Consider the following 13250-nt stretch of genomic DNA (forward strand, 5'->3'; position numbering starts at 1 on the left):
TAGTTCAGTGCTTGAACTAACATTCTGGTTCATGATATTTCCAGATATAGGAATGGGAAAGCAACGGAAACACGCACGGCGCCATTTTACCCCGGGGGTGCATAATAGACTGTTCTCCCCTACCGATGATCAGCACCTATCTGCTGATGCTTGCTTATAGCGAATTTGTTTATTATACCGTTCCAACCTGGATTGGGTATCAAGTTAGGGTCGGCTTGTTTTCTAGCAAACGTCAGTTTGATCGTTTGTTTTTATAACCTGACACGGGTCGACTTTCGCGCTGAAAAAAAGTTTGGGTTTGCACTGGGTTAGAACTGGTACCAACCTGGGAATAAACAAATTCGCTATTGCTCCGTAACCCCAAACTGCCAAAGAATGCTACTCACAGAGAGACACTCACTCTCGTCTCGTGAAATAAGCACATGTTGCGATTTGTGGATATAATGAGCGAAAAGGGTAACTCACTTCTCTGAGCTTGACTCAGTCTAACAATGTATTTGCTATTTGTGAGTTGCCTACGCAACAACGTATTTTCAAGGTGTAAGAGGACTAATCGTTGGTCGTATTTTGTACAGATCACGATCTGTACAGTTTACGACAAACTGGAAATCGGATCATGCTCGCTTGATTTCCATCACTGAACTGTCAAACTTTCCGTTTCCGTTCCGCTTCCGCCCGCATTGCGTTTGAGCCGTTAAATCGACCGTTTACGATTTTCGGGCATAATAGTCAGAATTAAGTGTCATGTCGGTTTGTCGGTGGGTACACACCAACTTTTGAATTCGCCTTCCAGCAATTTGAATTGCTGAACAATGTCCAGCAACTATTTTTAGTGGATACCAGCAACGCTTTGTTTGAAGTGCTGGAAATCAGTAAAATATGCAAGTGCTATCAGTCAGTTAGACTTATACTTTTTCACGGTAAACAGTTATTAAAGTCAGGCGACAATATTGTTGATACAGTATTTATCTATTTCCTGCAAATATTCATCTTGAAGAGTGGTAAGATCCTCATGAAAGTAAGTCAAAATAAACTCTATTATCAATGTATCTTTTCCAGATGCTGTCTAAAGCAGGTGCAGAAATGACCACCGACAGATTTTGTTGTACTTTCAGCATTCACGTTATTTCAAAACTATCCAAATTAGGGTAGAATCCACCCAGATCTGTCAAAATTGAACCTACCCAAAAATGGGTAAACTATGTTGGGAGTGACAAATTAACCACGTCGATGTTGTTCATTTGTCAACTTGTAACTCCCAACACAGTTAACCCATTTTTGGGTAGGTTCAGTTTTGACCGATCTGGGTGAATTCTACCCAAATTTGGATAGCAACAAATCCGGCAAAATTTTGCTGGTTTCCAGCGAAATAAAATTAGTGTTGGATGTTTTAGTATTAAGCAATAATTGAATTATTTAAAATTGAATTTACAACACTGGTTGATACAGAACTGTTATACATTCACCACATATAGAAGACACTCACTAAATACTTACACTATTAGTACCTAAATGAACACTCAATACGAATAGAACACGAAAAGACAGTACATGAATTCCTAGGTATAGTCCTCTCCAGGTGGGTTCGTATTGGTGCTATTTGCGTGTGTTAGTGAGATGAAATTTTTTGTTAGCTGTGAGAAATTTTTTGTTTGCTGTAAGAACTGTCATTCTAAAGTAAAAATAAACAACAAAACGAAAACAAACCCTACGCTTGCACGGTAACAGTCAAATACCCTTTTATGAGTAAAATTTAAGCCATTTTTAATAAAAGTGGCTTTACTCATTAATGAGTAAATTATTTTAACAACAATGAGTTTCTGCTAACAGTAGCTAACAGCTACTACTTAATTGGCATAATAAATTACTCATTAATTAGTAGTGCCACTTTTATTGACAATGGGTTCACCTTTACTCATAAATGGATGTTTGATTCTTACCGTGCACATGACAGTATACGCTAGTGTGTGTAAAATTATATTGTTAGTGTAGTGTTAGTGAGATCCTGCTTGGAGAACTCAATGATAGACAGATAACGAAACAGTGAAGTTAGTTAGCCAACCGATAGCGAACGAATAAAGGCAAAAAATATATACGCGCGCGCTTTACAAACCCGTACAAATAAAGTGTATTAAACTTTGGTCCTGAAATAAAGTGTTTGGAAGTGGAATTGGTTCAGTTCTATTGCAATTGTGGAAGGAAAGGAAACAAGAGGAGCAAAAGGATACCTAGGATATTCGGAAAAGGATCGGAATTGGAAGGACAAATAGTACGATTCTGGAAAAACACACAACGTAGGATCTAAGGTACATGAGGTGGCTTACAAGGTGTATATTTGGAGCACGGAAAGGCAAACGGAGTATTCAGCTCAACCAACGAACCTAAATCCCCCAACATTGGTGCCGTGACCAGGATCAACGGTTGAGTAGGGAAGCGTCGGTGCTGAGGACAATTGGATCATTGTCGTATTGTTACGAGGACTTGGATGGCGCCAAGGCCATGTTTGCTGGCAGTTTGAGGAGACAATTGCGGTGAAATATTTCAACGGCAAGTTAATCAGCTCCCTTTACTTATACCACCCAACGGATCATCTTACACAATATTGTGGGGCTAACTGCAACTTTTGTGGTCGTGCGATTGGCGATATACAACGCGACGTAGCAACACTTCGACAATTGAATGCTACATTCTACACTGGAGTCAGGACGATTAGTGAATGACAAACATCGATTAGTCTTTGAAACTAAGCGCACTGTGGGGTATTCAAACAGTCGGGACATTGAACGTCGATACGTGTGGATTAATCGAAGAACAACATCAAACTGATCTACGAATCGAAAGTTTGTTTTGATTTGGTCTGATCAACACCCAGAGCCATGCTTGGCATGCACAGTTGTACACACCAACTGCTCATTTGGTAATAGCTTTTCACTCAGATGTTGAAATTTATTTTTCTTTAAAGTAATTGATAGATTAGGCTCATAGTCAACTATAGATATACGAAGATTAGGTTAAGCTTAACATTTGAATCAACACTTATCAATTTAACACTTAAATTAAGAGATGTGTAGTGAGCATTTCTCACCTCATTTTTACAACGCAAAAACAAATACAGTTTACTACTAGCATTAAAATCTACATTTTTTGAGATATCTATACCAAGCTTATACTCTAATATATCTACTGCCTCAAAAAGAACTATGTTCCGTCAACTGTGTGCAAAGTTTTTAGCAAATGAGCAGTTCGTGACCAAAACTGTGTATGCCAAGCATGCCCAGAGCACAGTCAGATTGGTTCATCTGAGCATCGGTTGGATTCGGCTGGACTCGGTGACTACACGTGAGGATCCGGATAACGGTTACCGAGCAAGGTATATACATTCGTATTGGGTATTGCTGGTTCCTGCTATATATATTATACAAGGCCTATTGTTGACAGGCCTCAGGTGAGTGCCTGTCCAATCTTACCCTTTTTGTTTGTTGTGCTACTTGGATCTCTTTCACCAATTTCATATACCTGCGGAACGGAGACATCTCTACATGATATATTCGTTGGAGTGTTTACAACGAGATTAGTTACGAAAGGGATCATATGACGTCGGGCGGTGAAGACCAGAGCTGGTGAGGACCCATACACGGCAGATACGATCAAACCGTTGGCAAGGAAGGTTGACTTGGGCGATTGGCGGAAAGCGATTTTTGCTGGATCGAGGAGTACGTTGAGTACTTCACATGCATATGCTTAAACGGTTTTGGGAAGCGTGAGGCGAGAATATAAATTAAAATCAAGGCCTATTGTTGACAGGCTACAGCGATCATCCTTTGCAAATTTTGCAACGGTTATCATTGGAAAGTAACGAAGCAAAGGACCGTATATGGTTGCGGAGGGCTGATAGCTGGCGCATTTGAAATTTATACAAGGCCTGAATTCGACAGGTCACAGGTGAGTGACTGTCCATTGACTTTATAGTCCTATCAGCGGTACTTCCTGGGTCTGTTTTTGTCTATCTTTTCCGGACCTTTGCTTGTGGAACGTTACTTATCTGATAGTGTGGGTATGGCTACAAAACTTAAGGAAAAGCTTAAGAAGCGCGAGCGCATTTTTGCTGCTTTGGATCGGCATAAGCAATTTTTGGATGCATATGATCCGGAAAGTAAACAAGGGCATGTTCAATCCAGGTTGGACAAGTTAGAGGCATCTTGGGAGGATTTTAACGATTTGCAGGACGAAATATCTGAGCTAGATGCGAAAGGCGAAGTAGAGGCGGAGACTAGCAAAGCATACGTCGACTTCGAAGAGCAATATTATGCGATTCGGGCTGCTTTTTTGAGTAAATTAGAACCTACTACACCAGCAGCAAATTTGGATAATACTCTTGGTCGGAATAATGCTTCATTGGGTGTGCACACAGGGGTTCGGCTTCCACAAATTTCATTACCAGAGTTTGACGGGGATTACAAGGGCTGGCTGTCTTTCAAATCTACGTTCGTGTCGCTGATTCACGACTCAAATGAACTCAGCGACGTGCAAAAATTTCATTATTTGAAGTCTGCACTGAGAGGGGAAGCAGCTAAACTGATCGAGTCTCTAATGATCACAAACGGAAACTACATAATAGCATGGGACACCATCACCAAGCGGTACTCGAATGAATATTTGCTGAAGAAGCGCCATCTTCAGGCATTGATGGAATTCCCAAGGATCGAGAAGGAGTCGGCTGGGCGAATACATGGACTGGTGGACGAGTTCGATCAACGGCTGAAGATTTTGAAGCAGCTGGGCGAAAAGACGGAGCACTGGGGATCGATGATCATCCATTGGATGTGTTCAAAGCTGGATGCGCATACTCTGCAGCTATGGGAGGATCACGCTGCATCGTTACGGGAACCTACGTTCGCGGTATTGGTGGACTTTCTGGAGAAAAGAACGAGGGTTTTGGAAGCTGTGTTATCCAACACCATCAATCACGGCTCTGCTCATCCCAAGGCGGCGGCTAAACGAGAGCGCGTGACTGTACACACGTCTACGGAGGGCGGAAAAAGTGATCCAACCTGCCAATGTTGTGGTGAATTGCATTATTTGGTACGGTGCGCAAAATTCCAGGGTTTTGGACTAAAAGAAAAGTTGGACTTTGTCAACGGAAAACGGCTATGCAGCAACTGCTTCAAAACGGGTCACTGGGTTCGTGACTGCTCGTCAAGGTTTAGCTGCAAGACATGTGGGAAGAAGCACAACACTTTGATACATCCGGGGTTTCAACCTGGTAATGGAGGAGGCAGCAATGGCAAAAGCGACGCAGCTAGGACTCACGTTGCAGCAGAAACAGCGGAAGAAGAACAAATCGAAGCAGCCGAAGGAGTCGCAGTCGGATCATATAGCGTTGGAACGAAAAAGGAAATTTTGAGTTCCAAGGTGTTCCTTTCAACAGTGGTCGTGGCGATACGGGATCAAAATGGTGGTACACAGCTAACCCGAGCGTTGCTGGATAATGGATCGCAGGTCAATGTGATGAGCAAACGACTTTGCCAAATGCTGAAGCTTAAACGTCGAGCAATATGCGTTCCCATAACAGGAGTTGGACAATCGGAATCGACGGCAAGACATGCAGGGAATACAACGGTTAAGTCCAGAGTCACCGAGTTCTCTATTGAATTGGATTTCCTGGTTTTGCAGCGAGTGACATCTGAACTTCCTTTGGTTACGATTCCTATCAAGCATTGGAATATTCCTCATGACCTGCAGATGGCGGATCCACAATTCAACATAAGCGGCCGCATTGATTTGCTACTAGGAGCGGAACATTTCTTCAGTTTCCTGCGCGATAGAGAGGTGAAAAGAATGGTGTTGGGTCCAAAGCTGCCAATACTCGTGGATTCGGTATTCGGGTGGATTGTATCCGGACGTGATGAAAGTCTACAGCAGAAACAGTCAGTTCGATGTTGCACGGCAGTCACCCCAATCGAGAGAATCGAAGATCTATTGGAGAAGTTCTGGAGAGTAGAAAGCTGCGACGATCGACCTGCATGGTCAAAGGAGGAACAAGACAGCGAGGAGCATTTCAAGAGTACGCATTCCAGAGCAGCAGATGGCCGGTATATCGTGCAGCTGCCGAAACAAAATAGCTGGGACCGGATGTTGGGAGAATCACGAGCAACGGCGTTGGACAGGTACAAGAAATTGGAGAATCGGTTGGAACGGCACCCGGATATGAAGGAACCATACCACGCTTTCATGAAGGAGTACGTGGACATGCGGCACATGCGAAGGCTAACGACAACGGAACTGCAGGCAGAGGCCAACGGAGTAGGTCAACGGAAGGTGTTTTATTTGCCGCACCACGCGGTGATAAAAGAATCAAGCACAACTACAAAAGTGCGCGTCGTATTTGACGCATCGGCACGTACAGACAGCGGATACTCCCTCAACGATGTTCTTCTGAAGGGACCTGTAATTCAGGATAATCTGCTAAATCTCCTAATACGCTTCCGCAAGCATGAAGTGGCGCTTGTGGGAGATGTGGAAAAAATGTATCGGCAGGTACTTCAGGACGCTAATGACACTCTTCGTCTACGGATATTTTTTCGCTTCACGAAGGATGATCCCATAGATGTTTACGAGTTGCTGACCGTAACGTATGGGCTTACACCGTCATCTTTTCTGGCAACCCGGGCACTACAACAGCTGGCTGAAGATGAAGGAGTTGAAGGTACTAAAGCTCGCCTAGCGCTACAAAAGGATTTTTACGTCGACGACTATATTGGAGGATCCGCAAATGTCGTCGAAACCATCGAGCTTAGAAAAAAATTGACATCGTTGATGGCCAAAGGAGGATTTCCAATCCGGAAATGGTGCTCGAATCAGCCTGAAGTCCTATCCGGTATTCCTGAGGACCAGTTGGGTACTGATCTTACAATAACCTTTGAGTTGAATCCCGATGAAAAGGTTAAAACGCTAGGGATTACTTGGGAACCGAAAGCGGACCAGCTTAGGTTCTTATATAATGTTGGAGAGGAAGAAGGAGAATGGACCAGAAGGCGCATATTATCTGCAATAGCCAAACTATTCGATCCCCTAGGATTGATATCTCCCTTAGTGGTGACTGCAAAAATAATTATGCAAGAGCTGGCGCTACTGCAAACAGGATGGGATTCCCCAGTACCACCACAACTACAGCAAAAGTGGACGGATTTCCATCGCCGACTGTTCAAATTAGCAGAATTCAGCATACCCAGGTTCTCCTTCATCCCAGACTACGTCGACGTACAGCTCCACTGTTTGGCTGACGCCTCCAATCTTGCGTACGGAGCCTGCTTATATGTGCGTTCCATGGATCAACAGGGCAACGTACGCATTGAGCTTTTGTCCTCGAAATCTCGGGTCGCTCCCTTAAAACGATTGACGATCCCGAGATTAGAACTATGCGCAGCTAGAGAAGCTGCGCATCTATATCAGACAGTTATTGGGGCCCTCGCACTAGATAGAGTGCAGGCATTTTTCTGGTCGGACTTAACTGTTGTTCTGCATTGGTTGAAAGCTCCGCCAAATTCGTGGAAAACCTTCATAGCAAACCGTGTTTCGACTATACAAACAACCACCTATGGACACCCATGGCTACATGTATCCGGTAAGGAGAATCCCGCAGATCTGGTTTCACGTGGAATGACCATTGAGGATTTCTTGGAAAGTGATCGTTGGAAGCACGGACCGTCATGGTTGAAGCTGGCGCCGAAAGAATGGCTGACGGAATGTCCTGGATCCGTACCTGAAGAAGTAGATCTGGAACCCCGAGTCGTCGTTCAAGCAACCACTGCATCGAAAGAGCCCAACATCTTCTTCACTCTTCGATCTTCATTTCTTCCGTTGATCAGAATAGTCGCATTATGCTTACGGTTTGCTGCCAACTGTCGAAAATCCACCCAAAGAAACACTTCGTTATTTTTGAGTGTCCATGAGATAAACTCTGCAAAAATGACCCTCGTGCGGCTGGTTCAAGAAGAATGTTTCTTGGAAGAAATCAACTCCTTGAAAAGGCGCTATCAAGTTCCACATAAATCACCGTTAAAGCTTTTATGCCCTTTCCTAGACAAGGGTGGCATTATCAGAGTTGGCGGACGACTACGACACTCGCTGGAGAACTATGCGACAATGCATCCAGCGGTATTACCAAAATCACATGTCTTCACTCGCCTACTCATCAAATACTATCATCTTCAAACACACCACGGAGGACAGCAAGCTACGCTCGCTGCTACAAGGCAGGAATTCTGGCCAATTCATGGCAAAAGAGTCGTCAGTTCTGTACTTCGAATGTGCCATCGGTGCTTCCGGTCGAGCCCCACATCGATTGAACAACCGATGGGACAGCTTCCATCTACGCGAGTACGCCCAGCTCGGCCGTTTCTCATAACTGGCGTGGACTTTTGTGGACCCTTCTATTTAAAGCCCCCTCACCGTCGAGCAGCCCCACCGAAATGTTACATTGCAGTTTTCATATGCTTTACGACCAAAGCGATAGACCTGGAACTAGTCATGGACCTGTCAACTGCTGGATTCTTATCTGCACTTCGCCGATTCATTGGACACCATGGACTTCCATCGCAGATCCATTCAGATAATGCTACAAATTTCCAAGGCTCTAAACACGAATTGTACGAACTGTACAAGAGCCTCAACAGCAAAGCTGCCCAAGAAGCTATTGGATCTGAAATGTCACAGCAAGGAATATCCTGGCATTTAATTCCACCCCGTGCCCCCAATTTCGGTGGATTGTGGGAGGCAGCAGTACGCTCCGCCAAAAGTTGCCTGAAAAAGGAAGTCGGTACGAACCAATTGAGTCATGAAAACTTCTGCACCCTGCTCGTACAAATATCGGCCGCCCTTAACTCTAGACCTCTATCCCCATTATCAGACGACCCTAGAGACCTCGATGCCCTAACACCAGCCCATTTTTTGATCGGGACTTCTATGAAAGCCCTCCCCGATTCCGATCTTACAGCCATACCCACTAACCGCTTAGCCCACTATCAGCAACGGCAGCAGATGTTCCAACGATACTGGCAGCGTTGGAGTCAAGAGTACATCACTGGACTTCAGGAAGCAAGTAAGAACCGTCTACCAAGCACCATCCGTGTAGGCAGCATCGTGATTCTTCGGGAGGACAACTTACCACCACTTCAATGGCCCCTAGCGAGGATAACCGAGGTTCACCCCGGCGCAGACGGAGTTATACGAGTGGTGACGATCAAGACGTCTAAAGGAACCTACAGGCGTCCAGCAAACCGCATCTGCCCGTTACCCACCGAGGATTCTGCCGATATTAATTGAATTCATCGAATAGGGATTAAGCAAAATTTTTGAACGTTATCTAACATAAGCAAGGCTTGTTCAGGAATGTTGAAACTTAGTTTCAAGGAGGGCGGAAATGTTGGATGTTTTAGTATTAAGCAATAATTGAATTATTTAAAATTGAATTTACAACACTGGTTGATACAGAACTGTTATACATTCACCACATATAGAAGACACTCACTAAATACTTACACTATTAGTACCTAAATGAACACTCAATACGAATAGAACACGAAGAGACAGTACATGAATTCCTAGGTATGATAGACAGATAACGAAACAGTGAAGTTAGTTAGCCAACCGATAGCGAACGAATAAAGGCAAAAAATATATACGCGCGCGCTTTACAAACCCGTACAAATAAAGTGTATTAAACTTTGGTCCTGAAATAAAGTGTTTGGAAGTGGAATTGGTTCAGTTCTATTGCAATTGTGGAAGGAAAGGAAACAAGAGGAGCAAAAGGATACCTAGGATATTCGGAAAAGGATCGGAATTGGAAGGACAAATAGTACGATTCTGGAAAAACACACAACGTAGGATCTAAGGTACATGAGGTGGCTTACAAGGTGTATATTTGGAGCACGGAAAGGCAAACGGAGTATTCAGCTCAACCAACGAACCTAAATCCCCCAACAATTAGTCTGTACCAATTTTTGTAATCACTCTCCCCCCGAAGAACCCGAACTCGGTCTACACGAATTCCATTTACGTTGGTCCCGAATGATTCCGTTTACGCGAGGGAATCGTGTAAATGGAGTACACGTAGCATATGGGATTTGACCGAGGATTTGACCTAATAGGGACCAACATGGAATATCTCCCGATCCTGGACATATAGAAGGTTACTGTCTTCGGCAAAGTTGTTCAATAGAACAAGTTTTAATGGTTGATGGACAGAAGTTCGGAATTTTCCCACTACGCAGCGCTAGTGTGCATGTATTAGTGATTTCCTTTTTTATGTCATATCTTGAAATCCTCGCCATCTAGGAAGTTGCTGAAACACCCAAAAAACAAAAGCTTAGGTCCCCTCTTTTCATATGAGACCAGCCATAAAATATTTAATCAGGGGTCTCTTTCCAAACATTTTTGGGTCTCAAGGGCATAGAGAGTTAACATTTAGGTGTAATTTTGCACTGAAAATCCAAAAAAATAAAAATTGTTCTACACCTAGAAAAATAGAAAAAAAATTAAAAGGAAACAAACTTTTCACTTGTAGCTAATAACATGTAACGTATAAAATGTTAAATTTAATGTTTTTGTATAACATATAACGTTGAATATAAAACGAAGAACCTATAAAGTAAAACACAAAACGTAAAATATAGGGGAAATGTCTCTAATGTAGGCCTATGGATCTAACATTGGGCCCATCGCTAAAAATCTGCTATTTATCAATTTTATCTAGATGAACGCGTCATTGGGAAGGTACTAATGGATATTTTTGGTTGCTATTGAATATTTAGTCGATTCCTGAATTTATGTATGGGCCCAAATTAGGGACACTTAAGGCCCAAACGCAATGTGGGCGGAAGCGGAACGGAAACGGAAAGTTTGACAGTTGTCACAAATGACATCAAGCTGCCTAACCGAAGTCGATTTGGTTCTAACTTGTTTTCAATCCGACAAATAGGCTTACTCAGATCGGGCTATTCCGCTGCCGTTCCGCTTCCGCTGTCATTGCGCTTGGGCCTTTAGGCTGACATTACTTGCATTACTTGCATGTTCAAACACAAAACATGAACCATGAAAACTAAAAAAAAAACGGACACAAAATCATTATATATAAAGCATAGAACATGTAACATGTAACTTGAACCATGTAACATGTAACATAGCATGTAATATGTAACATGTAACATGTAACAAGAAACATGAAACATGTAACATATGAAATGTAACATGCAACAAGTAACATAAAACACGGAACATAAAACAAATAACATGTTACATGTAACGTGTAACAAGAAACGTGTAACATGTAACTTGAAACATGTAACATCACTAATTCAAGCACACTACAAATTTCCAAACTGCTGTCCACCAACCTTTAAGTCTTGGTCCACAGAACAACTTCGTCGAAGACAGCAACTTCCTAGATCGAAAGAATATCAAGATATGATATAAACAAGGGAATCATAATTCAAGCATACTTGTGCTACGTAGTTTGAAAATTCCGATCTTCTGTCCACCACCCATTAGGTCTTGATCCTATGAACAACTTTGCCAAAGACAGCAACTTCCTAGATAGCAAGGATTTCAAGATATCACATAAAGAAGAAATCACAAATTCAAGCATACTTGCGCCGCGTAGTGAGAAAATTCCGAACTTCTGTCTACCAACGATAAGGTTTTGATCCACTGAACAACTTCGACGAATACAGTAACCTTCTTTATGTCTAGGATCGCGAGATATTCCATGTTCGTCCCTATTAGGTCAAATCCCATATGCTACGTGTACTCCATTTACGCGAATTCGATTTACGCGGTACGTATTACTCGCGCTCTTCGAGGGAGAGTGTATTTGGAAAAAAAAACTGCAGTTACTCATTACCTATGAGTAACTGCAGTTTATTTTTTTCCAAATATGAGTAAATCGCTGAGTTGTTGTAGTTGGCCGTTTAGGTAGAGAGAAGATTGATGACGATTCTGAAGATTTTCTTCAAAAAGATGATGCGCGATGCAAGAAAAGAAGAATACTAAGATGAAACTGTTGGAAGAAAACAGTTTCTCGCGCAACACAAGAAAAGGGCCTATCATTCCCCCTTATTCTGCGAGTCACGTGACTCTCTGTCACCGGTGAGTTGACAATTATTGTCACCTCGTGTGAGGTGACTCTCCATGTAAATCAAATGGAGAGGCACCTCACACGAGGTGACTATTGTCACCTCACCGGTGTCACGTGACTCGCAGAATAGGTGGGATTGTTGATCGATTCTCTTCATAGATTTTCTCTTTCGCGAATAAGGTGATCCAAGAGACGTTTCACAGTGGAACTGACAGCTAGAAATCTAGAGTGTGTGAGTGATGTGGTGTTAATGGTGCTGAATGTAAACATAAACAAAGCAGAAATTCATATGAGAATAAACTGCCAGTTCTACTGTAATCTGTCAAAAGTTCTTGGTAAACAAAAAAAGTCAGCTGATCGCAACTGTCTCGTGGACAGCCTTATAACCCGACTGCAAATGAATTTCCCATTGAGTGTGTTGTTTCAAGCGCAAGCTAACATCATCTTCTGTCGAACTGTGCTGCGAACTTAGCGAAAAATTCGTTTATGTTACCGTGGTCAGTGCTCAAAACAGTCAGGTTCATTGAGTCATTTTGATATGAATATGAACTGCCATCTGCCTCATCATTCACTGCCTCGTGAGAGTCTGAATGATTGAGTGGTAAACGAGTCACTGGACACTGACAGCCGAGCACTCAGTCACACTGTAACAAACCACCGCGCTTTGTTCGAATGAAACCTCAGACTATTCAAATCGCATTTTCGAAGGATAGCTGCAACCGGATGACGGTTGTTTTGAAATCAGATGATTTTCCTCTCGAATACAGGATGAAAATTGTTATGAGAAGGGATAGGACCTTCAGTTGGAATGCGTAATGCTCTTTTCAGAATGATAGTCATCTTAAATTGAAATGCATTTGATATTGGTTCAGCCCCTTAACGCAAATCATTCAAAACGATGATGTAAATACTTCTATTGAACGTCATTTGCTGCTCTGAGTAGACAAACGAGGTGGAAGCATAGCCATCGCTATCAGAGGTGTTACGAACATTGGCAAAGCGTGGAAACCGTAAATTGTCTATTTTGTGGTGGAGGAAGTTTCCTCTATCAACACTATATTTTTGTATCCATGATGAATGGCTATTCAATATGGAAATGTAAACAATCAAATTAATA

General features: G+C 42.7%; 1 protein-coding gene across 1 annotated transcript; it reads left to right on the top strand.

Annotated features, from left to right (window-relative positions):
• The first annotated feature begins 4590 nt into the window (after positions 1 to 4590).
• LOC135707130 (uncharacterized) lies at positions 4591 to 9324 on the top strand. Its single transcript, XM_065228856.1, has 2 exons — positions 4591 to 6898; positions 8996 to 9324. The coding sequence occupies exons 1-2, from the start codon at positions 4591 to 4593 to the stop codon at positions 9322 to 9324; spliced, it is 2637 nt and encodes an 878-aa protein (XP_065084928.1).
• The last annotated feature ends 3926 nt before the right edge of the window (positions 9325 to 13250 follow it).

This window comes from Ochlerotatus camptorhynchus, unplaced genomic scaffold, assembly GCF_037179485.1.
Source record: "Ochlerotatus camptorhynchus isolate MF236.1 unplaced genomic scaffold, CSIRO-AGI_Acam_v1.1 ptg000304l, whole genome shotgun sequence".
Classification (NCBI taxonomy): domain Eukaryota; kingdom Metazoa; phylum Arthropoda; class Insecta; order Diptera; family Culicidae; genus Ochlerotatus; species Ochlerotatus camptorhynchus.

What these genes read in the sequence shown, in the direction of transcription:
- LOC135707130 (XM_065228856.1), top strand. Translation starts at nt 4,591, where the DNA reads ATGATCACAAACGGAAACTACATAATAGCATGGGACACCATCACCAAG. An exon ending in TATTCCTGAGGACCAGTTGG is followed by an intron (nt 6,899 to 8,995) that starts GTACTGATCTTA and finishes CCGATCTTACAG; the next exon opens with CCATACCCACTAACCGCTTA.